At 40.5% G+C, this 27,857-nt stretch overlaps 1 protein-coding gene and 1 long non-coding RNA gene across 2 annotated transcripts in view; one reads left to right on the forward strand and one right to left on the reverse strand.

Moving 5' to 3' along the window:
- LOC145444885 (uncharacterized) overlaps positions 1-27,857 on the reverse strand; it is a 208,776-nt gene that overhangs the window by 39,755 nt on the left and 141,164 nt on the right. The gene's annotated exons all lie outside the window — the stretch shown is intronic.
- LOC145445156 (brother of CDO-like) overlaps positions 1-27,857 on the forward strand; it is a 54,663-nt gene that overhangs the window by 9,418 nt on the left and 17,388 nt on the right. The window contains exons 2-7 of the mRNA XM_080323301.1: positions 13,702-13,881; positions 18,853-18,993; positions 19,052-19,180; positions 19,247-19,337; positions 20,075-20,208; positions 20,277-20,426. Coding sequence (XP_080179427.1) covers positions 13,800-13,881; positions 18,853-18,993; positions 19,052-19,180; positions 19,247-19,337; positions 20,075-20,208; positions 20,277-20,426 — 727 coding nt within the window. The 5' untranslated portion in view covers positions 13,702-13,799. The remainder of the gene's footprint in view (positions 1-13,701; positions 13,882-18,852; positions 18,994-19,051; positions 19,181-19,246; positions 19,338-20,074; positions 20,209-20,276; positions 20,427-27,857) is intronic.

Here is a 27,857-nt window from a genome sequence, read left to right on the forward strand (position 1 = left end):
CAGAAAATTTTCAAATTTTTTATTATTTATTTTTATATAGTAAATAGAAACTTTCTTCTCCCGTAGCAAAGCGGTTACTGGCTGGAATTGAACCAAATCTTGTGTGTAGGCTTAAATTAGGTAACCTAACAATTTTATCAAGTAGCCAGTACGATTTGAGAAAAAAAGTCATTTTTGAAGAGCCCTAGTGTACAATGGATGGAAGGAAATAAAGAAAGCCATAAGACGACACAGTCTCACGGACTTGTTATTAATACACAATTGTAATTCAAAAATCTTTGTCTAATCTAGATCACTAGCAGGTTTAGCGGATACAGCCAATTCCATCGAAATTCGGTAAAATATCAATCTCTTCTCTTCCACAGTTCCATCACATCATTTGTTCCTACGTTAATCCATACAGATACAGTGACTAAGGCCTCGCTTTAGCGTTATACAGTGAACCCTAAAGTTTTACCGGTATGTTTATTTTTATGCTGATCTATCCTGGTCTTCCCATCTAGATGTTATTTTGGTGCACGTGAAGTGTTACATATATGCGTTCAACGAAATATCCTGTTGTTGCCGAAAGGCATTTTCAATTATGGCCCTTCTAATGGCCGTACGCCTGGTTTTCATCACTCTTGATAGACGTCAACGAAACGCCTTTGGAAGTGCAGATTTTCCCAAAGGAGATAAGGGTAAACTAGGTTTACACATGGTATTAGTTGATAAGAGGCTGTGTGGAATAATAGTGCTTTGTGTTCGCATTGTTAATTTTCAGTAAGATGTATGTAATATTTGCGGAAACTACATGTAGTAAAGTATACGGCTTCGCTAGGGCAGTATTTAGTATTTACGGATGATCTTATGTAGCGCCATTAGCAATTGGCAATATGCAAGTAAAATAATGCTGTTCAGGCGGCTGATTTGTAAGGAAATGTCGTTAGAGAGAGGGATGAATATATCATGTATGAGCCGGCTTTTCGAGTTCTACAAAATCGTCATAGGCGCCTAAAATGTACAGCCGATTTATTTTGGAATACTGTAATTGTAAAATATTCCGAGTATACAACAAACCGTGGAGGACTGATGGATGCAGAATACAATCACGTTCATGAATGAGATATGCGCGTAGTTTAATTTCCACACTAATGCCATCCGATTTAGGGACTGTTCCATTCTATGGTGTACTGTATAGTGCAAGATTCCAGAATGAAAAGCACGGGAACAATGTTTTGTTATGATCTATCCCAGCATGATAGAGTCAACGAAAAATGACGGTCAATGTTGCGATTTTTACCGTATATTCCAATAAACCGCCACGAGATGGGTTCATACTAGGGATGGTGTAAACGTGAGGTTCACGTTCGCGTTCTGTGTGTGAACTTCGGAAATTTAGAGGTTCGCGTTCACAACAGAACCTTGTTAGGTTCTGCACTGTGAACCTTTTTCATATATTGCAATTTTCACTTCATTATAACATATTTAGTTCAAATTTATTGCATTTCAACTGCGAGCCACTCTATCCATGACGCTGGCAGCATTAAAAATCTACGTTAAACGAGTATGCACCTTGACAATCTCAAAAGTTTTACTTGCTTTGTTACAAAAGTTTGTTCGTAATATCCAGCTTTCCTCTAGTGCAGGGGTTCTCAACCCGCGGCCCGCCGACGTTCATTTTGCGGCCCGCGACATCTTTCATTATGAACGCAATTATTACTGACACGGTATTTTTACATATTAATTTAGCTGCTTAGCTCTCTTATCTCTATTTCGTTTAATTAATCATTTCTGATGTGTTCTGGTTTCTTGATATATGTTCGAGTTTAGATTCTTATTGTTTTGAATCTGTAGGCTATTCGGTTGGACTCTGGTTCACGACAATCCCGCTACGTAGTAAATTTTTTAAAGAGTGTTCCACTCACCGCGAATGGTTTGAACAGAAACAAGAGCAAGGAATGGGCAATTTAACGGCGATAACTTGGTTTGTAACTATGCGTGAAACAATGGATTTGCTTTCTCAGATATAAATGGAAGACCGTTGTGTCATACTTGTCGAAGAACAGTTTTCGTATGTCATAACGTCTGGAGTTCATATCGCTTGATCTTATAAATAACGGGGGACCAGCGAAAAACATCAACTTGACAAAGCTAACCAATGTAACAAGTGGTGCAGGGGGCCCCGCCATGCAATGAAAGGAGAAGGGTTGATCGGTTTGCTCAGAAATTACCCCCAACGCCAGACTTCTTGTCATTTAACTGAGAGCTCAATGTGATAATGGCTTCTGTTACGAAAACGTTACCGTAATTTTATACTTGCTCTCTTCCTGTTTGAAACACTCTCTTCCTGTTTGAAACAGAGAGTTCGGTTCTCTGTTGAAAGGGTTTAAAGGGGCATATACCGGCCTGTATACGACTGGTAAATAGGCTACAGTAGCCTAAATTTAATAGTAACTCACAAATACATGGTAATAATGTTTTGCGGCCCGCAGCGTCTTTTGCTGTCAAAATGCGGCCCGCGATACAAGGGAAGTTGAGAACCCCTGCTCTAGTGAATATTTAGTGACTCTCTGCTGCGAGCTTGACCCGCAATCACACAACATCACGAGCGAAATTCGTAGTTAGCGAATGATGCTTATTCAACCAATCAAGAAGATCGATATCGTTTTCTGATGTAAAAATTCGAGGAGGCGTACGGGATCAATCTAGACTTCATATCTTTACTGCATCATTAAAACCAAATCCTTGCGATTGAGGAGTTGGCTACTGCTGTATAACTTCTTAAGGGGGTAATATCGGTAGCAAGTACAGAAATCCATTTTACACTCTGCTCAATATCAATGTAGCAATACTCAGACACCGAATACATTGTCCGGTCTGGTCTAGACCGTTAAGGGGTAAGCGTATATTTCCTGGTAAGTCCTCGTCGAAATTGTTAGCAAAGCGACAGAAGATATTATTGATTTTATGGGAGTATTATATCCTTTGATTGTCCCAGTTGATACATTTAGCAACGTTTAAAACGCCATTATGTACTTCAGCATTGTTGCATTATGTGGCCAAGTCGTCGCTAGGTATCGTGTACATTAATATAGGCTATCACTTCATTGTAAGACAGGGTTGGAATTAGCAATATGACGTCACGTGACGTCATGAGGTTCACGTTCGTGTTCACACAGAACCTTTCAAAAAGGTTCGCGTTCACACGAACCTGAACCTTTCAGAGGTTCACACCATCCCTAGTTCATACACTCCCTTTATCACAAGCGTGGATAAATGGATACGGTAGTTGTGATTTGTGAACAATCAACATGTATTGCTGCACGCTATGGCTTGGAATCGACGTATATTGTGTCTGAATGGTTAACGAATGCTACATATCGAAGAGGTCGCATTCTTTCGGCTAGCGAAAAATCAACGTAATTCCTAATTATGTATTTTCTTATGCCATGTACATTCCGTTCCTCGTCTTATTTCAAACATAGCGGAGTGTATTCGATACTCGATTACGCCTAATAGCTTCATTTCCTACGTCACAGGTGGTCTTTCAGCTAGGTGTATAAAGATGGCATGAATTTTACACGAAAGTTAAATTTCGCGATTCAAGCGAAAGTCGCATGAACGAATGGGTCTCATTGCAACTCAATCTTTGGCAATTGCTGCGCGTATTAATCGGCACAAGTTGATTGCTAGCCAGACATATCTCATCCTTATTCCGGCATCGCTAATCTTAAATCGGATTTATTTGTGCCAAATTCAGTCGCGTTTGTTATTTACGCATTAACCGGGATTAAACCGGTGCGTACACGAAGATTTTTTTCGTGCCATTTTATTCCTGAGTCGCGCAATATATTCTGGCAGCAACGCAGCTCATTACAGGTCTTTGGGTTCAACGATCACTGACTCATATGACCCGCGCCATCATCTTATTATGCGAAATTTGTATTTCTGAGATCTATTTGGCGCGAAGGGTATTTAGGTTCTTTTACTTATTCAACTGAGGCTATGTTACGTACCAAATCTTGATACGTTCAGCGCTACGCAATACCATCAGTTATACGTTCTAAATACCAGATGGAACAACTCCCCCTGTTCTAAGGTATACTTACCTCTCATTGTACCAATTGTCTACTAGTTGCTGGCGATTATTACCCTTGTCGAGTGTCAGCCAAAAACATTCGGGTTCGTTTCAATATGACTTCAATTGTACAATGTACAATGTACATGTACTTGTACATGTACAATAGGGTTGTTCAAAAAAAACTTTTTTTTCCAAATCTCACTCGCCTAGTGACTAAATCGTCAGGTTGTCCAAGAAAACGATGCACACCAAATTTGACTCAATTCCAACCAGTAAAGGCCGTGCAATCTTGAATTGAAATTTTTAATTTATTATTAAAAATTAAAAAAAAATTCTCGAATTTTTCTGTCAACCCCAGGGAATTGTTGAGCTGTCTTCGAAGACGATGCAAATCAAATTTGAGTCAATTCCGACCAGTAGAAGCAGAACTATTTGAGTTTTTCGTTGATAATCCCCAGATCAAGGATAATCCGAGAATTATCAACGAAAAACTCGAATAACTCCGCTTCTACAAGTCGGAATTGACTCAAATTTGACTTGCATCGTCTTTGAAGACAGCTCAACAATTTCATGGGGTTGACAGAAAAATTTGAGAATTTTTAATTTTTATTTTTAATAATAAATTAAAAATTTCAATTCAAGATTGCACGGCCTTTACTGGTTGGAATTGAGTCAAATTTGGTGTGCATCGTTTTCTTGGACAACCTGACGATTTAGTCACCAGGCGAGTGAGATTTGGAAAAAAAAGTTTTTTTTGAACAACCCTAATGTACAATTGTACATTGTACATTGTACACTCATTGTAGCGTTATTCAAGTATCGGAATCATGCACATTATTTTCTTGCCGCGTGGCCCATCGTCATCGGTAGGATTTCGAACGGTAAATTTTGATTGGCTGTATTTGGATTGGAACTGGGGATTGTAACGTAGCTGTGCACTGTGCTAATGTAGTATGTAACTGATTGAAAATCAACATGTTCTTTCCAATTCTCTGCTAGTTGCTGACGATTACCCCTGACGAGTGTCAGCCGAAAATATTCGGGTTCATTTCAATATGAATATACTATTTAATTGAACATTTTTCCTGGTAAATCCGACTGTGATACAAGATGTAAACAACATAGGCGGCTGCGACTTTAGCTTCCATCTTCTCGTTAAACACTATGCAATGTTCATGTGCAATTCTGAATGCATTTCGTCAGTTTGTTATTCTGGCTCGCATACACACTTTAGAGCAGTGATTCCCAAACTGTGTACCGCGGCAAACTAGTGTGCCGCCACGGGTTTTCAGGTATGCCGCTATCCTTTCTGGGATCTGGGAAAAACACTGTATAACATCGAATATCACCCATGCACACAAGCAGATGCGCACAAAAGCGGTTCCGTTTGCAAAATGCCATCTTATGCTTGGGTAGAACTTGTCTGGAAGACTTGCGAATTCTTATTGTTAAAGACATGTGTGATTAACCGTTGATATCCTCGTTTGACTGTTCACTTTCAGTAGGGTTCAATCGTACGGGACAGTGTAGTGGCATTATATCGTGATTAGCGACATGCCGACCCATATTTCATTTTGTTTGGTGTGCTTGTCGAATTAACACGCTCTGCTTCAGCAAGGTAATCTTGATTGATCATTCCTGTAATAACAGGAAAATGGACTGTTCCGCGGCATTACATTTCATGCACATGGTCTTTTGTGGAATTGTTGACTGCAGGCTGCAGTCACTTTCACTATCACATTAAAATATTGTTTATGTCCTCTTCGTAATGAATATCCACATCACAAGATTACTTTAAACATAGTGTTAATTGCTTATGTCGTTAGCAAACTACTAAAAACAGTTCGTTACGCATGGAGTTGAAAATATTACAATTACTGTGATAAAGCTGTGGCTGTAGGTTTCCGGCGTATTCTTAATCAGAATATATCAGTCGATTACTCGCGAAATAAGAATAATTAAAAATTTATATTGTGGTTGGATTATTGTGTGTATCGTATGACTTTGGAGTTGGATTATGGTTTAAAGTTGATAACAATGCGTCAATTGGCGGTGGACATCGTGCCCGAGTAACCAACCAGCTTACATCAAGCTACAGATTCCAGGGTTTTGACTCCTGATTCCTTTTAATAAAATCGGTGAGCGATTCATAACGTTTTTTATTTAAATAAACGTCGTCAGAGTTTCGGCTGCAATCAATGAATCAAACCATAACTAGGCTGGTATATGTACAATGTACCGCACATGTTTCGACAAAGAAGCATTCATTCATTTGTTTACTGATTCCAATGCCTGAGACGAATTTTGGTCAGTAATTTTTGATGATGTAGGCTATTAGACTAGCATTTAGAGGTGCATACTGACCAGCGTCCATGTAAAGTAGTCTTGCAGCTGTGCTTATATTTGCGAACTCCATGCGTTATCGGTGCATGGTTTGTGATGTCAGGACGTATTCAGTGTGACATCATTCTTGAGTAAATCACGAAAAATGCCAATCATCACCTTTCGTAACCCTCTATTTTGAGCAACACTCGGAATGATTTATGGCCGGAGAGCTAAGTAGATCATATAAGACTTTCGGATTTAGTCAATAACGAACACTGACTCATCACATCAGACAAAGAATGGTTCTTTTGCGCTAAATGAGATGTTTGGTTAGCCGTTTTCACACCTCGTTAAAACTTACTGGGATGGAATCAGTATCATTTCGTAGGAAAACCTCAACTAGTTAGAAGATATTCGCTAACTAGTCAGACCCGGTGACTGGTTGCAATGGGCCACGACAGGATGATTAATCGAGCTTCTATCCACCAAATTGTAATTGATCGTTAGGGGATATTTAATCCGCGTCACGTCAGCATATTCTATATTTCACGCGAATGCTCGCAATGTTCAAGCAAACGATATTGCCATTGACTCACTTGAGTTGCTGTGTGGATGTGGTCATGATATCAAGCAACCTCTGCAGACATTGACTTTGAAGGCGAAATCCAGTTGAAATTTGAATTTCAAAACATCATATCCACCGGCTGGTATACCGGATTCAGTTTTTACGTTGGTGACGCAATAATAAGTGACGAAACAACGACAATTTGTGCACGGCAGCGCATACTTACGGCGTAGGCTTACCTGCTCAAACTTCACATTTCACAAACTTCTGCATTTCGCAGACACTCCAAGAAGAAATATGCCATTAGACATAAGTTATCATCGTCGTCATATCATTTTTAGTCATTATCACTGTGTTTTGCTAGCCAGAATACACACAATACAGTTACACACACAGCCGCGAGGTGGTAATGACATCGATGTTGAGCAATTGTGGGAGAATTATCGCGATATCATCGACACGTTTTCGAAAATCTGGTGCCAGTGCTCAAGTATGAAATTTGCGGCTACAGTAACTCGAAGCGTGAAGACAGAAGAGTTGCGGATAATAATTATTGTATTCTCTCAAATACCAAACAATACAACCTGATCGTAGGGCAAATTTCAGGTAAGAGGTAATTGTGGAAGGAGTTAAGTGAACAAGACGAGCCAATGGATGCGGATGATTGTCCAGATTTGAGATACTTCGGAACTTGTAATACCATGATAAGACTGATAACTGAAAACAATAATGCAATTCGAGCGAATTGTGCTTCGCAATTGTTATTTTGGGGATCGCGGTGCTGATTGTCGTTTCCCCGTTCGCCACTTTTAAGTGGCGTGATTCACTAACTTTCAATTGCTATCAATTTTGTAATCTGACCCGGGATTGTGGCAATAAATTTTTATTCTCAAGTCCAGAGTTCTCCGAGAAGGGTGCAGAGCAATTTCGCCTCTATTTTTGTTACATCCTATCAAAATCGGTCCCGTATCTCGCGAAGGATCATAATTGCACGCTCCGTCGTATTTATTGTCGCAGTTCGGTGCCTGGCAAAGAAATCCATAGTTTACGGAGTCGGCGAGTATCAGATATCTTCCGTAATTCTCTCGCCGTAAGAAAAATAAAGCATTCTCTCATCGATGTCGACTCGCCATCTGCCTGCCTATCAACAAGAAATTTCCAGCGTTCCGCCAAGCGTAAAAAAAACAGCTCCGGGCGCCCGTAAACTCTCAGCATTCGATCAAATTTCGCCGCTACGGGCCTGTTATCTCACAGCCTTATCGAACGCCAGCTTCGCTGCCGCCTTAAATTTCGCCAGGGGTATGAGTTATCGCACAGGAAAGACGGTAGAAAGTGTTGTGTTGTGGTACAGTTCTTTAAGTATGTATATTGTATATGTACAATATATTATATGGTAGTAGTAAAAGTGTAGTAAGCTGCTTATTGAGTTTGTAGACGCAAAGTCTTAGTTTTCAGCGAGGAGTAGACCTAATATTTAATATCTAACTACAAAGTCAGAGAGCTTCCATAGCATATCTGAGTAAGGAAATCCCCAAATAGCGGTACTGAATGTGGAATAATGCAGTGCTCGTACGATTTTTGTCATATCATATGGCATTATTAATGTATAAATTTTCAAGGTAAATTTTGCTAAAATGCTAACCATGAATTTTGATGCATCGTAGAGTCAGTCACTCACAGCCTCAGTTCAGTTTGATCTTCCCTCATCATTGGTGAAGAGGTGTTTAACATTCCAGTAACTAAATGTTTGTGAGATTCTATCCATTTTGTCTGTATAGTTCGTATACATTTAGAGCTCTCGTAAATTGATGGAAGCTAAATTCAGTCATTCCGATTCGGTATGCAATGGATTTAATTCCGATTTGTAACTGTCTTTTCTACGCCAATTACTATTTAGCACAACCATGGGTCATTAAGCGCTCGTCACGGTCGAGTTTGAATCGCAGCACTGCCGAGCAAAACCTACCGGTTAGTCGGCAAAGTTAGCATGTTCTGCGTTGTCGTTGTTGAACACGGCGTAAGTCGTTCACAATCAATGTTATGTCTTACGTATGTGCGTTAGAACTGGGTGATGTGCACTCGGCTTTCAGACAAAGTGTGATAGCTACCTCTTGAGACAGACATAGGCCGGTTAAATTTTTGCTGAAGGAAATAGTGCGATAATCCGATAATGGCACTCCTTCGCCGTTGTTTTGCCGTTCGACCTCGTGTAATTCCAACCGCGTATTACGGCGCAGTTGGATTGCTAAAGGCGATGAAAGCTCTTATAATGCCTGACAATGCAAATAGTTTCAGAATCCGGTAATTGAATAGTACATTCATATAGCATCACCAAATACGATTGTTGATAGACAATGTTATTTCCAATTCTCTACTAGTTGCCCACGATTACCCCTGACGAGTGCCACCAGAAAATATCCGGGCATACTTTAATATGGACACACGATACAATATTCAGTATTCAATTGTATATTGGAGTCCTGTACCTCCAAGAAGCTCTTTAAATTTAGTGAGCAATCAAATTTGTACTGGCACTGATACTGTACACTCGTTGGTTCTTAATTCAGTCTCTGTTGAGTTCCATATTTAGATGTCCGCTTATAGACAAAAGGGTTATGTATAGATGTAATCGTTTCTTCATTTTTTGCATATCAAGCCTTTTCTCGGGTATGAGTGTGAATAAAAGCACTGCTAATATTCATCCCACTGAGTATGCTTGGACCGAAAGCATTCCACGGTATCACTTCTCCAGTGCGAATAGCGACTTAACTGCTTCGCACATTATCCCCCATTGTGATAGGCGGTTTGATAAAATAGAGATTTCTTCCCGCTATCAATTATGCGGGAATATCGATGAATCATATTGCGCGGTATCAATGTACCGTTTGGTTAGTGACTGTTCCACTTTTTACGAAAATATAATGTGCGCCCGTGGCGCGCTCCATCGTTCACTATCGTAAAAGTAGGCCTACATATCTCGTTGCAGATTACAAATCCTGTTACAAATACTGTTACTCACTCACTACACCTGATTCTGGGATTTTGTTAAGACTTCATTCGCGACAGATCGTTACAATATATCTCGCATGTCCGAATCGTATTCACTTGATCTATTCGATTTGTGCTCGGGCGATTGAATTCACATAAATCGGTTTCCATCAAATGACAACTGATGCCCAGAATGCTAACGATACGGTGGACTAGCGGGGCTGTATTTTCTTACAACTACCTTTGTATAGATTCGATTACCCTTGCGAACGTTTTGATGACGCCGCCTCTACGTATATGCGACAACCATAAATAATCAAGTGAAGCAAACTTTGATTTTTATCTGAAAAGTGTGATTGTTTCTGTGGTGATATCTGTATGCGCTCATTCGTTCTCGTGGCTGCACAATGCAAAACGAATCAGTGAAAATTATTGTGTCTTTATCGCACAGCATAACAGAGCATTGAGCAAAACAATGCAATGTTTATGTGTACCCGAACGGTCGTAATTTGAGTGTACAACGCTGTGTTGTTTCTTCGAAAGATTGGGCGATTGAGAGATCTTTTTTTCGTTTTATTTAGTAGGCTGTTTATTGAACCCTGATGTTTTAATAGCCGCCCCTAGAATTATACCTTTCGGCACCGAAAAAATGCTGTGCGCCAAGACTTGTATTGTAGGAGATAAGTCAAATAGTATTGCGAGAAAGGTATCAGCTCGCTGGCGTTATGCAGTCGCCACAACAAGGAAATATATATTGGTGCCTTGCTCACTTGTTAATTCCAAACTGCACATGGATTCGTGTTTGCTGTCTGTGTTGATGGCGTGTCTCCTCGGAATGGATGTAGCTTTAGCGCAAGAATAATGTTCATAAATCGCCCGCGCCTCATTTCGTGACTATTTGCGACTGGCCAGGTCCGGGCAATGGAACGCTATCTCTCACAGGAAAAGGCAACTTCTCACGCTTGGAACCCATATCTTGATATTGTAGTAAATATGTACGCCGAAGTTGTGTATCTACTTTCAACTGTGAAGGTTTGAGTTTGAGTGGATATTGTTGTTTTTTAGGTTAAATTCATCCAAATGTAAATGCAGATATTGTGAGACTTGCTTTTCAAACCAAGTCGGTTAGTAATTGTCTTAGCAATACCCGACTAAGTACATATGACTGGTTCTAATTGAACATTCGATTTGCCGAATCTCAACCAAAACATGGTCTGTTATATCTTGGGCGTGTGCGTGACGACTGCTTTATTATGGTTAGCTAATTGGCTGTCCCATAAATTTGAAGTTTGGATTGGTGTCGGTTCAAAATAATCCTGTATAGTTGCTGGAGACGATGTTTTGTTTTTATTGTAAACATTGCTAAGTCGATCGCAGTAAAGACATGGTTTCCGAGTCTATATCACAAAATTGATATTTTCACCAACAACCGAAACGAACTGTGTTGCGTAGACTTTGTAGACAATGTAGATTGTAGAGTTATCCAAGCGGCATTTGAAACTAAGATCTTCTTCAGATTCGTTGATACCATCTTACCACAACACGGTAAAATATTGTCTGGCATAGCTTGAATTGCTATTGTATACCATACTTGAAGTTCACGCAGCTCATAACCATTACGTGTTCATGTTCATCGGTAATTTGCGTTGCTCATCTTTACATTTGTAGTTTGAAAGGCGCTGTTCCATAAATCATCGTTATACGAGTATTCGATGAGGCACTTTCGCACCATTTCTTGCAATCTAAGCTATCCGTTGCTTTCAACACTATGCGTGAACCCTGGTAATTAAATTCCCGGGTAAAGATTTCAGTTGGCAGTGAGTCATTATGGTTTGTGCTGCACTTTTCGGCGCGTCGTTTCGGAGTCGGATTTTTGTCACGGACTGTGAGAATCCGCTGACAAATACTCGAAAGGGGAGATGATACCGCTGACGTATGGTATCGCGCAATTTGCCGCAAAAATGCATATGCCGAGAGTTGATAATGGCGTAAATATTTAGTTGGGTCACCAGAAGTAAACTGCACTCAGCACAACTTACGGCCGTACTCCTTATTCCAACTCTTCTCGTGGATGGTATATACGGCACTTACTGAACGGTCGCGGTTGACTTGCATTACATCTTGTACCACCTGGTACTAATTTCAGATTAGGATTTTGCACGGGCCTATTTTCATTTACCCATCTCAAGCGTAAATCTTCGGCCTTTGGCCTGTATCGTTCGTTAAGTTGTGGTTCATAAAAGCATGTAGCTTTTTTTTCTATCTGCATTGAATGTCGTACATTCTGGCGGCGTAAGTTTGCAAAGAGAATAGTTACTTGACTGGCTCCAATCATTAGCAGCTGTTGGCTTTGTAATTATAGTTTCGTAACAATGAATACGTCTAATGAGGTAGTAAGGTAGCAGATCAGTTGGCCTATCGGGCTACCGCCAAAAGGCAATGTATTTAACAACAATAATCACCTGTTATAATCTCGCTCGCTAGTATTATAGCGACATGCGAAATCGGTAGGATTTAGCTTCGCTGTCAGAATAGGATTACATTCGGTGCGATACGTAACAATACGTAACAACAACGAAAATACTACAACCTTATCTGTCGTCTTTCCTATCCGAAACGCGACACCGGTTTTTGGGGTGAAATTGATAACACAAAATTAGTTTCGCGAGCGCGTCACCGAAAGCACGCACCTGTCCATCGTACGACAGGAAAGTTCCAAATCGTCAAAAGCGTGAATCGATTCGAGTGCGCGAGCGATTGCCGTGTCTGTAAACGGATGAAGTCGATTGTTCAAATGTTTGCTTACTCGATAGCATCCGACAAAGTTTGTATATTCTTGAAACCCAGATCCAGTACCCAAGTTGAAGATGTTTGAAACTATGTTGTCAACTCGTGTCGCTAGCAACTCCATTGCTTCGCCTTGTATTCCATACTACGTAGAACGCAATGAGGCCATGCGAGATAGGAACGGTGCAGTGAGGACTTTCCAGAAGTGATGTCCGTTTGACATTCAGAGAAATTTGTCTTTATGTCAAGAAGCTGTAACTTCAGTTAAATACAGCATACAGCTTGTTGCGTGTGGGTGTATCTATCATAATTATTTCAGTAACCTTTCCACGTTGAATCGATACAGTTTGTGTAGGGTAGGATCGGGGCCTACGATACTTGATTTGATACTTGAATATCGTAGGCCCCCGTAGGATATTTTTCCGTTGGGACAATGTATCTCAGATGATGCTGTTGTTATTGAGTTGTAATTGCATAGCTACATTGTTCAATCAATTTCAGCAATCACTCGGCACACCCGCGTCCAGCCGTCCATGTTGGAGAAGTTATATTGATTCGTCGATGGTTCAAGATCCTTCCCCCAACCTTATGCATATCCCTTATTGTTATTGTTATTATGTGCTATTCGACACGCTACTAACACTTGTATTTGATGACTTTGAGCATGCGAATGGTATATTTGGCGGCGTAACCATTACTCGTTGGGTTGCAATATGCATGTAATATGACTGCCAACTCGTAGTTTCTGTAAATTCAACCATGACCGATCGGTTTAGATATGGAAAGTCATAAATACCTCGAGAGTAACGTGTCCCCGTAAAGAACAACTTAAACCTAGGCATAACACGTGGGAAAGATGAGATTCCATTTATGGATCGGGGTCGCTCGAATTTACGCCATCAGTCAAGTTGCGGACCCGACAATGACATCTCCCTTTACATATTTTACATATTTTATCCTTTTCAATTTACAGGTCCAATGCGCACGGTTAAATACTTGTCGATGATTTGAATAGTGGCCGTTTGTGAGCGCCAAGCGCATTTTTTGTGATACAGCACCAGCGGGAAGAAAATGAACAGTATGCAAACTGGATTTGATGCAAGAACAATTATTATTTTCACCCTCGGGATCTATGCAATCGTTCACAGCCAAGGTAAAGGAAAGTTTATTCTATTTCGACCTGGGCGTGTCACATTCGATTCGATATGTTTATAAATATCAAGTAGCAGGGTATCGAATTAAGTGGGCAATATCAGCGGCACTGAAACCTATTATCTCGTGTGTCAAAAATGATGGATTGTTTTGATTCGCTGTGACCCGAACGCGGGAATATATTAGTGGAAAAGTACAGATATTATCGATTCAGTGTTACAGCCATTAACTCCGACAATGTTACGATAATGCATAAACTGTTCTCGTTTGCTTAAAAACAGAAGAGCTTCTTGGAGGTACAGAACTTCATATTGAAATGAACCCGAATATTTTCGACTGACACTCGTCAGGGGTAATCGCCAGCAACTTGTGAAGAATTGGAAAGAATATTGTATATCAACAATCGTATCACAAAATATGAAGGCGCCGACATGAAATTTCGAATAAATCGGAAAGAAACTAACTTGAAGTTAAAATTGGAATATGTCTTATTCAGCCACTTGAGTTAGATGAGAGTTGCCCCCGATATTTTCCTGTATATCTTCGATTAATTTCGGTAATGCTGGGTTTGATGGAGACCAATATATATCCCATTATGACATAACAGATCAATGAGCTGGCAAGTTTGAGCTTAAGCACTGTGCTATAGTAGTATATTTATCATCCTGCGCTGATGCATGCGACTAGAGAACGGCGCTAGGTACTGCCGTTGATTATAATCGTATTTGCGAACTGTTCATCTCATACACATACACCGATGAGCAATTTACTGTCATAGCGTATATTGACGGACGCATTGCCGTGTTATTTTTTCGAAATCCCGTGAAACACGTTCGCAGTATTTGCCTTCCCGCCTTCGTTAGCCAGTGATGGTGCGCACCTGCGATCAGGAATATCCATTTGCCTTTCAAAAACATAATGACATTTTGGGGTTGTTGTATGTGTGCAGAAGTAAGTCACGCCAAGATAACCCTTGGAAACTTTTTAGCAATGTATGCAATATTTATAAAGCACTGTTTGAATGACGTGTATGTTCTTACAGTCATCCATGTAGTGTGGACATGGGGATTCACGATATTTTGTTTCGTTGGTCTAAATCAGTTATGCCTTTTATGTCAATATTTTGAACCACACAGTAACATTTTGTTAATTTCCAAGAATCCAATGTAGTTTTACGAGCGTTCGGCGAGTGCGTATAGGGCGTCGATCTGTCGACGGCAAGAGTAATGCGATCAGCCAGTATTACATCTTGATCCTTTAAATATCGCGGCTAAGTCCCGCGCTAATACCCGAAGACACTGCCCTTGAAATTGTACACAGAGAGCAAATATATATATATCTATATTATGACAAGACGCACCGCGCCGTCTTTTACTGAATATTTCAGTGCGAAGGAACCAAACGTATACTTTTAGGGGTCATTCATAACGTGTTATTACTCGCCGCGAATAGACCGCATGAATATGTATGGTAGGATGTACCATGCGATTTCGCACCAGAGTACAAATTGGGTATAACATAGAACATAGCGTACAGATCTGGTCCAAAAATCGCATTGTTCGCGAGAGTCTGTCTTTTTGCACATTGATAAATGGCTGTGGTGTTTATGCATAACTACTGTAGAGATTAGACGCGTAAGGCATTCCATTCTAAGTGGTAGTAATGACATGTTTAAATTGTTTATGGTTTGTACATTGTACAACGAAATATGTTAGTTTATATGCGATGCACTCTTGTCCCTGCCACGAGTTGAGTATACTGTTCGTATTAACAATGTGAAAATGACGAATATGGCCTGAAAGAATATCACATACTGCTTGTTGTCCTTATCGGATTTGAATGTACACATTGGATATCTGGCGTGCACGGTAAACTTGCTGTATAAGTCATATTTTTATGAGAAAATGGTTCCTGTATCTCGCTACTTTGGAGTAAATTAATCCGATAATTGCGGTCCCAATAGCGGCATGCATCGCCACGGACGACAGACTCCGGCGTATCATATTACCTTTTTTCACTGCAATGCAAGGTCACGCCGCAGTCGTCTCCTGTGGCGCTAACTATTTTCTATGGCCGGGTTGTTGATATTTCCAGTCTCGGTATAACCATTCTGTTACGCTATCGACACAGTTAGTTCGAAATTATGTGTGAGTAGAAACAACCCGTGTTCCCTTGGCGTCACTGCGAGGAAAAGTCTGAGCAAAGAGGGTTCAACTGAGAAAGTAGTTTGGAGCGTGTCAATTAATTACAGCGCGCATCCCAAGTCGTAGCGTCACGTTGTTATGACTCATTCCGAAATGGGCGACGCATTGCTAGAGTATATAACTGATCCTGGATTGTATGTGGAATGTACTAGTTCCGGTTTTCAAACCAAACATTGGGTGTACACAATGTGCATTGTAAGGTTTCATATCCAATTAAAGCTAGTTTTGCCGCGATGACCTTAAAATGGATTTTATGATTGTCATAAAATGCGAAAATTCAGATGACTATAGTCGTAAAATGAATCTGTGAATCGTTCCAATGGGAAATATCTTGCGTTCAATCAGACATCGCTAATCACCACACCAGCTCCGATGTGATTTAGTGTGTTTTGTCAAAGATCAAATCCCTTTCGAAAGCTTGTTAGTATACTGGATCACCCTCCACACAGAAAACCCACCAAATATGTTTTTGGGGTGTGTTTGGACGGTTCACCCAAACTGGTACTCAACCAACGAAATATGGGTTATGGCTAGGGCAAGTTTTTGCAGCTTTTGCAACTTTTTTTACAGCTTCCGACAGCTTCCTAGATACTCAGAATCTATGTACTTTGATGTCTTGAACTGTTTGGAGGGATCTTACAGTGCAACATTTTGCAACTTTCCTCTATTTCTCATACAATTTTTACTGCAACTTTGATCAAATATTGCGTTAAAATGTAAAGGTGTGATTTAAAAACATGCTATAAACTACATCTAGTATGGTTCTATTCTCTTTGATTTGCATAACAAACAGCTATATGATGGGTTAGTTGCATCTCACTGTGTTATCTATGACACAATGGCTTGCAAGTAATAAGTTCAACTACCCCTGCCAAGCACGACCGTGTCCGAACAATATGTAAATAGATCACTTTATTAATTCCGTCGTTCCCATATCACGAACGCCCAGGCGAAACCGCCGTAAATTACATTTTCACTGGGTCACCTTATTCAGGCTATTGATTTTGTTGAAGTAGCCAAGAGTGAGTGTTTCTTCAACGCTTTGGGTCAAGTTTGCAGACCTAGAGGGTTCGGGGTGTGTTATTTGACTTGTTTTAGGGGGAGGGGGTTATCGCTTTGCTGTTTGGCTTTTTTAGGGAAAATTATTCCCGTATTGCGTAATTTTTTTGCTGTGCACCGGGAAAAAATATAATTTTTAGCAGTCTCGCCAAAATGTCCGTGAAATGTCACAGTTACAAATTTGACTGCTCTGCAGGAACTAGGTTACACAACGTAATCTTTTAAGTATCTCATACCCCACTAATTCAACAAAAATTGTAAATGCAACTTTTTACTGCAACTTTTGTTAAGATTAGGTGCAACTTTCTCGCGGTTTTAGTGCAACAAAAACTTGCCCCAGTTATGGCACATCAACTGATGCTGGTCATGGCACATCAACTGATGCTGGTCATGCTGCTATAATATTTTGTACACGTAATAATGTGACTTTGTGCGCATTTTCTCCCAAATGATGGATGATAAACTTGACATGTCGGAATCGTGAAATGTTGGATCTTATCATCAATAATTCGCTTTTGACTCTTCCTGAATCATCCATATATGCTGTCGTTGGAATTTGATTCGCAGTGTTGGGGAAGATCCCATACGTACCAGACCAGCGATTACATGTGATCACCACATAAGGCACAATGTAGCAGGTCATTCCAAGCGATCACTCGTCAATTCGTTCAATTTATCACGGTTTTCAAGTGGATTGGATTGATTGCTCATGGCTGATGCCCGCGAGGTCTTGGGTAGATTAGAGAGCTTGGGAGAATTGTCCCGACATGGTTGATTTGGTATTTTATAGGGTTCAGCGTTGGGAATACGTAAAAGCCTTCCTGCAAGGTATAAAATGTCAATGTAAATTGAAATCTGCCAAGGTCAATCCCGGAAGTTCTCACAGTCACAGAAACGACTTTCAGGCCTATAAATGACGACGTTTATTACCGTACATATTTTATCCGGTCTGTATAAACCATGTTTGATTTGGAATCAATCAACTAATGCATCTTCGTAATTGAACAAGAGAAGTAATATACCAAGTATGTCCTCAAAATGATATTATGTCGACATGTTTTGCGGATGTAGTCAAATTAGTCTAGTCCGCTTGTATCTCAATCGTCATCCCAGAAAAGTTTTTACTACATTGGTGCCGACGCGTGCCGTTAACTCTCTGCCAGTAGACCTCAGAAATTTGCCTGACCATCTATTTAAAAAACGTTACCGGAAATATATTTTTCATATGTATTGATTAGGTGCCGGTATTGCAGTTGCTGTTATCTTGTGTTGTTATGTACCATTGTACCAATATGTGTAAACTGCACTCTATAGACTCAGTCCTGCATTGCAGTCCCAAATCTTCGTTGTATGTTGCTTGTTACTGTATCCTGGTTGAATTTTTTCCCTACATTTCTTGTAGTGTTGTTTCATTATTTTCATTGTAATGCGCCTTTTATTGTAATGTGTGTACTCCTACAGGTGGCGTAGTACCCCTATACTAAGGCCCTAAATTAATGTGTCTATCTATATCTAAAAGCATATCCACTTGACTTTGGTACGCAGTCCAAGTTGGCAAACCCTAGTTAAGTACCAGTACTCCTATATAGTAGACGTACGATACTTTGTTACTGGCCAGTGGCCACTTCTGATGATGTTCACCATCGTCCGCTGACTTCGGACCTTGTATCGGCACATCCGTTTCGTTTAAACTCCGTTCTTCTTTTCAGATGCGGAGTTTAGATTCGTCGTCGAACCCACGTCCACCATCGCAAGCCTCGGAGACAGAGTCGTTCTAAACTGCGACACGAACGTACCGGCTTCATCCGTAGAGTGGTACTTTGATGGCGCGAGTTTATCACCAGAACCAGGCATAACTCGTATGTAGTTTGATAAATAGCAGGTGATTTCACTTACGCCTTGTTACAGCGGGACAAATCAACTTGAATCATCAAAGACGGAAACGGTACAAGGACGACAGAAGTCGCCCCCGTGCGGATAACTCGCGGGAGGTAGGCCGTCGCGGGTCTACCCGTAAGAAAGTGAGACGCAGAAAAGGTAAGTAAACCTATACACTATGCAGCTTACACGCCGGGCGCTAGCTAACCCGGCGTTCAACTTCAGGCGGTTCTGGTAAGAAGAAGAAATCCGAAAGTCGTGAAGGACACCGATACGTGAGAAGCGTCGACGCGAAAACGCACATCGACGCGCAATCGTAAGTGAAAAGCCAGAAGTTGGCAAACCAGTCTCCTCTCCCAATTTTCAATGCGATATACTTGATTGTTAATATCGCACGTGGTCAATAACAAAGTATTTCGGAATTACCACAAGAACCGCGTGAAATGGACCTGGTCAGACTTGTAAAAACTACTAGATTTTCAAAAGCTCAACTAGATCTAGAACTACTCAATTTTTAAAACTAGCAACTTGAACAAGAACTACTCACCTTTCAAAATACGCAGCAAGAACTAGAACTACTAAAAAAACGTTAGTTAGTTGACCGTCAACTAACTAAATGGATATCTTGTACAAGTCTGGCCCTGGTGTCACGGTAGCTGAGCATTGAGCAAGGATCATATATTTTTAGATTATACCTACTCGCAGTGCCGGCTACCATTAGTCATTTGGTGTTGGTCGCGAATAGTCATCTTGCAATTTCGAAAGCAACCATTTCCGATTACGCGCTGAAATTATGGGTACCCTCGACCAAATCTACTTTTTAAACTACCTACTTGAGTACTTTACATACTTTTCATTTCCGCTTCCACTTGAATTGGTTTCCACACATCTTGGATATTTCTACTACTTCTTGTAATAGCGCTGATATTTACGACTTTACTTTTGATTTTCTACTTCGGTAGCGACACTGTTCACTGTCGCTGTCTAGATATGTACGAATCTTGGGAAGCATTATTTTCAATACTCAACTCATACATCATCTATTGCTTTCAGTTTGGGAGTGCGAATACTAGAAGACCGTTTGGAAATCGAGCGCCTTGCACCTAAAAACGCCGGTACTTACCACTGCGTCGTGTCAATACCGAAAGGGTCAATACGCAGCTCAAATGCTCTCGTAGAAATTGCTCGTAAGTTACCCAATCTTTCCCCCATTCTTGCCATGTCGCGAAGTATCATTACCGCCTTATTTCACCAGACCTATCAAACTTCACATCCGATAAACCGGAGATAATCAAGACCGGACCAAGAGCCGCTGTACTCCCTTGTCGTATACAGGATGGGAGTGTGCCGCCCCCTATCATCAACTGGAAGATTGATGGTAATCTGTTGAAGAGCATCGAAAATGGTGAGTATATATATTATATAGATACAATTAAATAGTGTATTCATATTGAAATGAATATACTATTCAATCGTATACTGAAGCTCTGTACCTCCAAGAAGCTTTTCAAATATATAGCTTGCAAGATAACCTGGTGTTTGAATATGTGCGCAACCGGTTAACACGTTTGATACAGTAATGGTCAAATGTAATATATAGCTCATATAATTCCTATGCATATTACATACCTTTAACGAAGGTGACGCTTTTGTGGGGTTAGTTATGTCTTTTCTAAGAAGTAATTTACGGTATTATTCATGTTGGCGGTGTCTTGCATCGCTGCGGTCCAATATTTGAATTAGGAACAGTTGAGAGTATAGGGTTAATTTTGTAAATGCAATCCAGAGTCATAAGTGCGCCGCTGAACGTAAACCTACTGCCCACTTATGCTCTCGGAAATTGTTGGGAATCCGTTTTTCACTGTATTATACTGTACACTGAAAATATGGTGACATTTGGATAGAAATAGTGATAAAGATTAAATGGATAGAAATAATGAGACGATCCCGGATAATCTGTATTCACACCGGAGTGATCTTTCATGTTTGTTGAGGAATACACACTGCAGGGCGAGCGTGATCGACTGGTAATTCCAGCAAATTTTCGATTTGCGATTATGACATCGTCGACGGATATAGTCTACTCTCATCCCGCAGTGTTTTGATTATTGGTATTCCACAATCGCAGTATATTCATCAGAGGACTGTCCTTTTAGAAAGATTAATACAAAATCGCCACAGACTACGATGGTTATCATTTATCAACATCGTGTTTAAGAATAGTTCCTTAAACAATGTACATGTGATGGCGATAATAAGAGGTCAAGAAAAGGCGATGGTAACTTAATAAATGACTGTCGCGAGTAATAGGGGATTACGTAATGCAGTACCAGCGTTATAATCATTCATAATCCTAACAATGTGTTTGTTACGAAGCAATGCGCGCGCTGAAATCTGTCAATTGGGTAAATTATGAATCAAAATCGTCTCTGTCATCAATCCTGCACATTGTTACCGCACGAAGTTATGAGTACTTAACGCGCGGAAATAAATACAGTATATCATTTTCATTACGGAGTAAGACGCAGTTTTCTAGAGGGGCCACTATTTATTATCAACCTGGTGGATTCACGCCCTGATTGTCAGTGTTATCAGGTCATATATCATCAAATAGTCAAAAGTTTTACATCTACATCTTCAAGGTGCGCAGATTCCATTATAGCTGAGTATCTCCTCTATGAAGCATACGCCAGCGTCATGTAGGGATATAATCTCTATACCTTATCATAGTATCTCATTATTGTATTATTATATTAGACCAGCGGTTCTCAACATCTTTCTTCTATGATTTTGTTGCGTATCGTATTGCGTTAACGAAAAATTCAACTTTACTCGAAATACATAGGATTATTAACATGAGCTGATTAGCAAATAATTCGAACCGGAAATATCGGAACAAATGCGGCCCACGAGCTAATCCGCCCATGATTATTAAGAATACACACACCAGCAAGGCAATATTGATGTGATGGTTGCAATCTTTTCTTCTCCACAAGCTGATCTAGGCGAATGATGATTGGTTTAAGTATTTAACTATGCATTCGATGAATACTTCTTGCATTCGAAAAAATTACGTTAACCATTTTGTGGAAGCTGTTATTTTTCTTATAAAAATGCATTTACTGCGTACCATCTGAAAAGACTCCAGCATACCGCAGGTTGAGAACCATCTTATTAAACTGCTGTCATTTTTGTTGACGAGATACAGGTTTTGAGTTATTCCTGCTTCAGACAGTGTACCGTGTCATTAATTCGAAACGGAAAGACTAAATATACATTATACAGCTATACACACTCTATTGTGTGATATAATTTCTCTACCCGTGTTGTTCGCGATAATTAACGATCGCGAAAGGCCGTTTCGATACCCGCCGCCAGTGCGCAATAAAAAGCTTTGATATCGACACCGATTGTAGCAATTTGCGGTCGCCTCGCTAAGTTGTTCCCATCACAAAACGCGTAACTACGCGCCGCACGGGTGTTATTTTATTGCGGGCGCACAATCAAACTATAGTCGAGCTATGTTGGCACGGTGCTAACTAACAGTTAAACCCGTTTCTGTCGTGCAATTACGCGTCGCCTCGTGTCTTCCAACGTGCGAATCTAGGCGCGTTAAATCGGCGCACGAAACGGTTAAATCTATGGTTTCCGACCGCGTCTCCGTTTGCAGGTATCATTGACACGGAATTGTTTCTATTATGCGATTGAGAAATTGAAGGTCACTGAGTGTCGGCGGGATAGATCGTGTTGCTATTTTTTGCACATTATCACGCCCAGTACATAAGTTTGGTGAGGATGATATTTGTCATGTAGCTTATGCGGTTTTGATTAGTCGCGCTGAGGAAAATTATCCATTCGCAACAGAGTTGACGCATTGGTAAGTAGCCACTTTTGAGGCTTAAACGGGAAATACCGAATCGCATCCAAATCCGGTAATACCTCGAAAATCAAACGTATATGTTACTTGCAGGGACAGATTTCCAGATATGTGTTTCGCAAACATTGCAGATAGTTTGCATTTAAAGCAAACATCTTAAATGCATGGCCCTTTTTAAAACATGTTTTTTTATTGTTTTTGTTACCAATAAGTCACGAATCTGTAATTTTGACGTAATGGTGGATTGACATCGACAATAAAAAATGTAAGTATAGCTCCTTTGACGAAAAAGGCCAAGACTACATCGTTATCAAGCATAATTACGGTCGGCGGTCATCATCACCAGAACATCCATCCCGTACCATTGGTATATATCTATGCCGAACCGACGCCGAATTCGAAGGTTCCAACCATTCCATATCGTAAACTTCGAATGTATCTGTTGCAAATCGTCCGTAGGCTCATACGACATGTGTATTCAAAAGTATTCGCACAATTATGGCATAATTATTATACAACTTTTGAAAAATGAATTTATTTTTATAAAAGGGCATTTTTTAAAACGCTGGTAAACACATATTTGAAACAGAGTGTTTTAGAACACCATTTGTTTTAAGTGGAACCCTAGTGTACATTGTACAGTGTACACACGCCACATTCACATCAGGGCTACTTAACTGGTGGACCTTTTTAGTGTTAAACGCAAACCCATTATTGCTAGATTACGCACAAAAACCTAGTAGCAAAGAAGGTCGTGCTCTACCTTGGCAGTACAGGATTAGATTGAATAATACCGGATTGGTGTGCATTACCTTAGCAGTTGAGCCGCCATATAGTGTAACATTGAAAGCAATCCTTGATCCTGATTATCACTGCACGCTGCGTAAGCGTTAAGCTGTTATTTGTCATTCGTCAGGGTCTACTGATTAATCATTATCTTGTGGAAACCTCCTTCAACGGCCGGCCATTTTCATGTTAGCAATGTAGATGCTCGCATCTAAATTGGAGTATATATTACAGACAAGACAACGTGATATTTTCTCGTACAATGATCGCTTGCCTCCGTATTTCGTAGCGTAAGCCAGCCTGTATTGTTTTGACTGTAAGCCCGGAGTGGAAGTCGTTAAAATTCGACGAACGGTTCATCTTCGTGACTAATAACTATCCCAGCAATTTAATGCTCTCGCGCGCTATAATGCCGGTCTACATTCGGTTTGGATTTCCTTTTGGCGGAGGTAAACGTCGTTCTCGAGAACCCGATCAACCCGAAATGGAAATATTAGCACTCAAAATGTATCTCACGTTACCCGCATCCTGCCCGTAACCCAACCGAACCTGTTCAAGATTTCGATTGGTTTCAGCTTCGCGGTTATATCCTGGGACGTATCCCACGCAATCAAGTTTAGGCATACTTGCTAGTTGCGCGTGCACCGAACAATGAACATCGAACAAATAGAAGCACAATCAACAACCTGCCTTTGTGATCATTGAAGCGTCGCCTCATTAGCCAATCAACAACCGTAATTTCGTGCTTGCTAGTCTTCTAGCCATTCTATGGTCGGTGGTCCGCCCGCTCTTAGGCAGCTACTTTCAATCGCTTTGCGCGAAATCTTAACGACTTTCCTGTGAGTCTCATTCATGATCTTTATCAATAATATATAGAATGAGACATTACAGCACAGTATTTATGAGATTTCCTGATTTCTGACCACCCTATGTCCAGTTATACCCGCCCGTCTGGTGCTGCAGATGAATTCATATTTCCTCTTATCTCTGTAACTCTGGCTGTCAAAGTTTCGATTTCAATTCTGTCAAGCGAAATTCATATATTCACTATGCTGGTTGCTGGTTGAATCGAGAGCTAGCCCAATAGGACACTAGCGAAAACATTGAACGAGAAACCTCTCTTAACCGGAATGCAATCTGGCACAACAAAAAATCAATCACAAATGACATGCTACTGTTATTATGCTGGGTCAAATCTCGCGAAATCTAATACCTGTAACGATGCACCTTTTATGTATGTATGTACGTACGATACCGCTGTGTTGATACTTGAGTTTGTCTGGCTAGAAATTGGTGCAATATCAATCAACCCCGCTCGGATTTTAGTGAGTTTCATGACACCAATCGACAGATGTAAAGTAATACAGCGATAATCGTTCGGAAATCGCAATTAGGTAACCCGATTCGTTGAGGAGAATCGCGTGAAATTCGATTCTAGTACGAGCAGGCTCGGTGTCATTGTCCTCAAACCGTTTAGGTGACAATTGTAGTGTTTCCCCAAAATTACAGGTGCCAGCGCTTCGCCTAATTGAACGCGTGTGAATATATAATGCCCATTCGCACTTGCGTACAGACGTGTACACTTGTTGAGATATTTCGAAGAATTTACATGATTGCATGAGAATCCTGCACAGATATCTGGATGAGGAATGATTATAGCAATATCCCATTATTTAACCTAGCTATTGCGTGTTGTTCTATTCAGAGTTTTGAGAAAAGGCGTTGCACAGTAGGTTTGGACTCGAGCGGTTACTGACCCGTTCGGAATCCCCTCGACCTTGAGTACTTGGCGCCGTGACATTTTGAGAGCCGTGATACCAAATTCTTGATAGCGACGCACCGGGTCGAATTGTAAACAGCAGGTGTTCGATTTGGTGCGCTTCCAGCGGAATCTGTCATCGTTTATGCACGTAGGGTCTTTGTATTGGCACTTGCTGCAATTTACATGCTCCAGTCGGTATCTTAGCATTCGATCTAAAGTCGAATTATATCAAATAATACAACGGCTGTTTCGGGTTATGAGCGGCCGCAATATCGTTGTAGTGAGAGAGCGTGCAGCAACTTTTGCATCTACTCTGTCGGCCTATATTGGTCTATCTCTATATCTATGTCAAATTGAATTGACCATTGTACATTAGGGCTGTTCAAAAAAAAATTTGCCTGAATCTTGCCGGTTACGTGATTAAATCGTTAGGTTGCCTTAAAAAACGACGCACACCAAATTTTAATTCATTCCAACCAATAATCGCTGATTTCGTACAGTTTGAAAATTTTGAATTTACCCAAAGATGCAAAAAAAATTTTTTGTCAGATTTTTCTGTCAACCCCATGAAATTGTTGCGCTGTCTTCAAAGACGATGCAAAACAAATTTGACTCAATTCCAACCAGTAGAAGCGGAGCTATTTGAGTTTTACTTCGATAATTCGGGGATTATCCTAGATTGGTGGATAATCCAAGAATTATCACCGAAAAACTCAAATAACTCCGCTTTTGCTGGTTGGAATTGAGCCAAATTTGTTTTGCATCGTCTTTGAAGACAGTGCAACAATTTCATGGGGTTGACAGAAAAATTTGACAAAAAAATTTTTTTGCATCTTTGGGTAAATTCAAAATTTTCAAACTGTACGAAAGCAGCGATTATTGGTTGGAATGAATTAAAATTTGGTGTGCGTCGTTTTTTAAGGCAACCTAACGATTTAATCGCGTAACCATCAAGATTCAGGGAAAAAAGCTATTTTTGAACAGCCCTATTGTACATGCTGGTGTTTTTCACAAATCGTTAATTTACATACAATGCAAAAGACTATACTGATGTTGAAACAAATGTTCAGTCGGAATCGATTATGGAATCGTTTCCTATATATCCTTGGTAAGTCCCGTGTACGACAGTGACCCAACTAAATGAACTGATATATAGGCTACTTAGACCCGGATATGAAGTTAATTGCTGGTAACATTCGACAAGAAAAAGGCGGTGGTATCACTATGGGATGTATTGAAAATTACATTTAATATCCACCCGTCCGTAACCTATCAGATCTGATGTATCCTGTTTGCACACCAACTGTTCGCTTGCGCAGGTGCGCCGCGGATACGCGCGTGACTCCAGGACCTTGTATGCAGTCAGATGTGGGTGACCACCGCGGAACACCTTACAAATAAATAGTATAAATATACAACCGCAGCATTTGCTTTGAAAAAACTACTGTATCCCTTGTCAGCACTAGAAGGTCGCTTGCCTGATTATCAAAAGACGCGCGTTATCCGGCGCGACAAGCAAATATCACGCCACCCCGAATAATCTGTCAATGCATTCCCGTATATATCTTGATACCAGTGTATGTTACATGGTGTAATCTGTAAAGAATACCGTCGATTGAATCCGAGTAATGCGATGTAATCTGACAGTAGTCTCTCGGTGACAAGTCCGCGCGTATGGCACGACACCGGTAAACCTCGTATCACCGAACGATTTGCACAGTTGTTGATGGATTAACGCAACTGAATACGTGATATCTTCTGAGTTAGTGTATTCGACCGCGCGCCCCGCTGTTGAGAAGCCTGGTCAGACTGGAAACAGGAATATTGTCTCTGTAAAGGGGACTGCTATGTTAATATATATATATTACTAACCTTCGGAACCGGAATGTCCCTTTCTCAGATGATTCCAATGTGACGTCACAACATAAATAACGCACCGGGACCGGTAGTACCGGTAGATAAATAAAGAAAATAAGTGGAATCAAACGAAATCATTGTAGCCATGAAATGAACATCATTCGTCTTTGTTAATAACACGCTGGCGGGCGTTTTTGATGTTACAGATGTTCGTTTCTTTGAATTGCATTCATTTCCATGAAGGCATCGGCGGTTGATATTGAAAAGTTTGTTTTGATTCGGGAAGTTGGCCGTAGCGAAATTCCTGTCGCGCATGAGCGAAGCTATTTGCAATGAAAACAGGAAAGGAAGAATTACAAATTTCGTTTGACAGGTGCATGAAGCATCTGGATTTCGAAATAATGAGCAAATGATGAGCCAATACTAATTGATTTGATTTTGAAGGCTCTGCCACTAATATCATCCCCTTTATATGGATCGTAATTCGTGATATTCCCATGTTGAACGGTTATGGTACATACTATCATGCTTGGCAGTACTTGGTACCCGGTAAC

This window comes from Botryllus schlosseri, chromosome 8 (assembly GCF_051294905.1).
Source record: "Botryllus schlosseri isolate E-star chromosome 8, Bs_hap1, whole genome shotgun sequence".
In the NCBI taxonomy this organism is placed as follows: domain Eukaryota; kingdom Metazoa; phylum Chordata; class Ascidiacea; order Stolidobranchia; family Styelidae; genus Botryllus; species Botryllus schlosseri.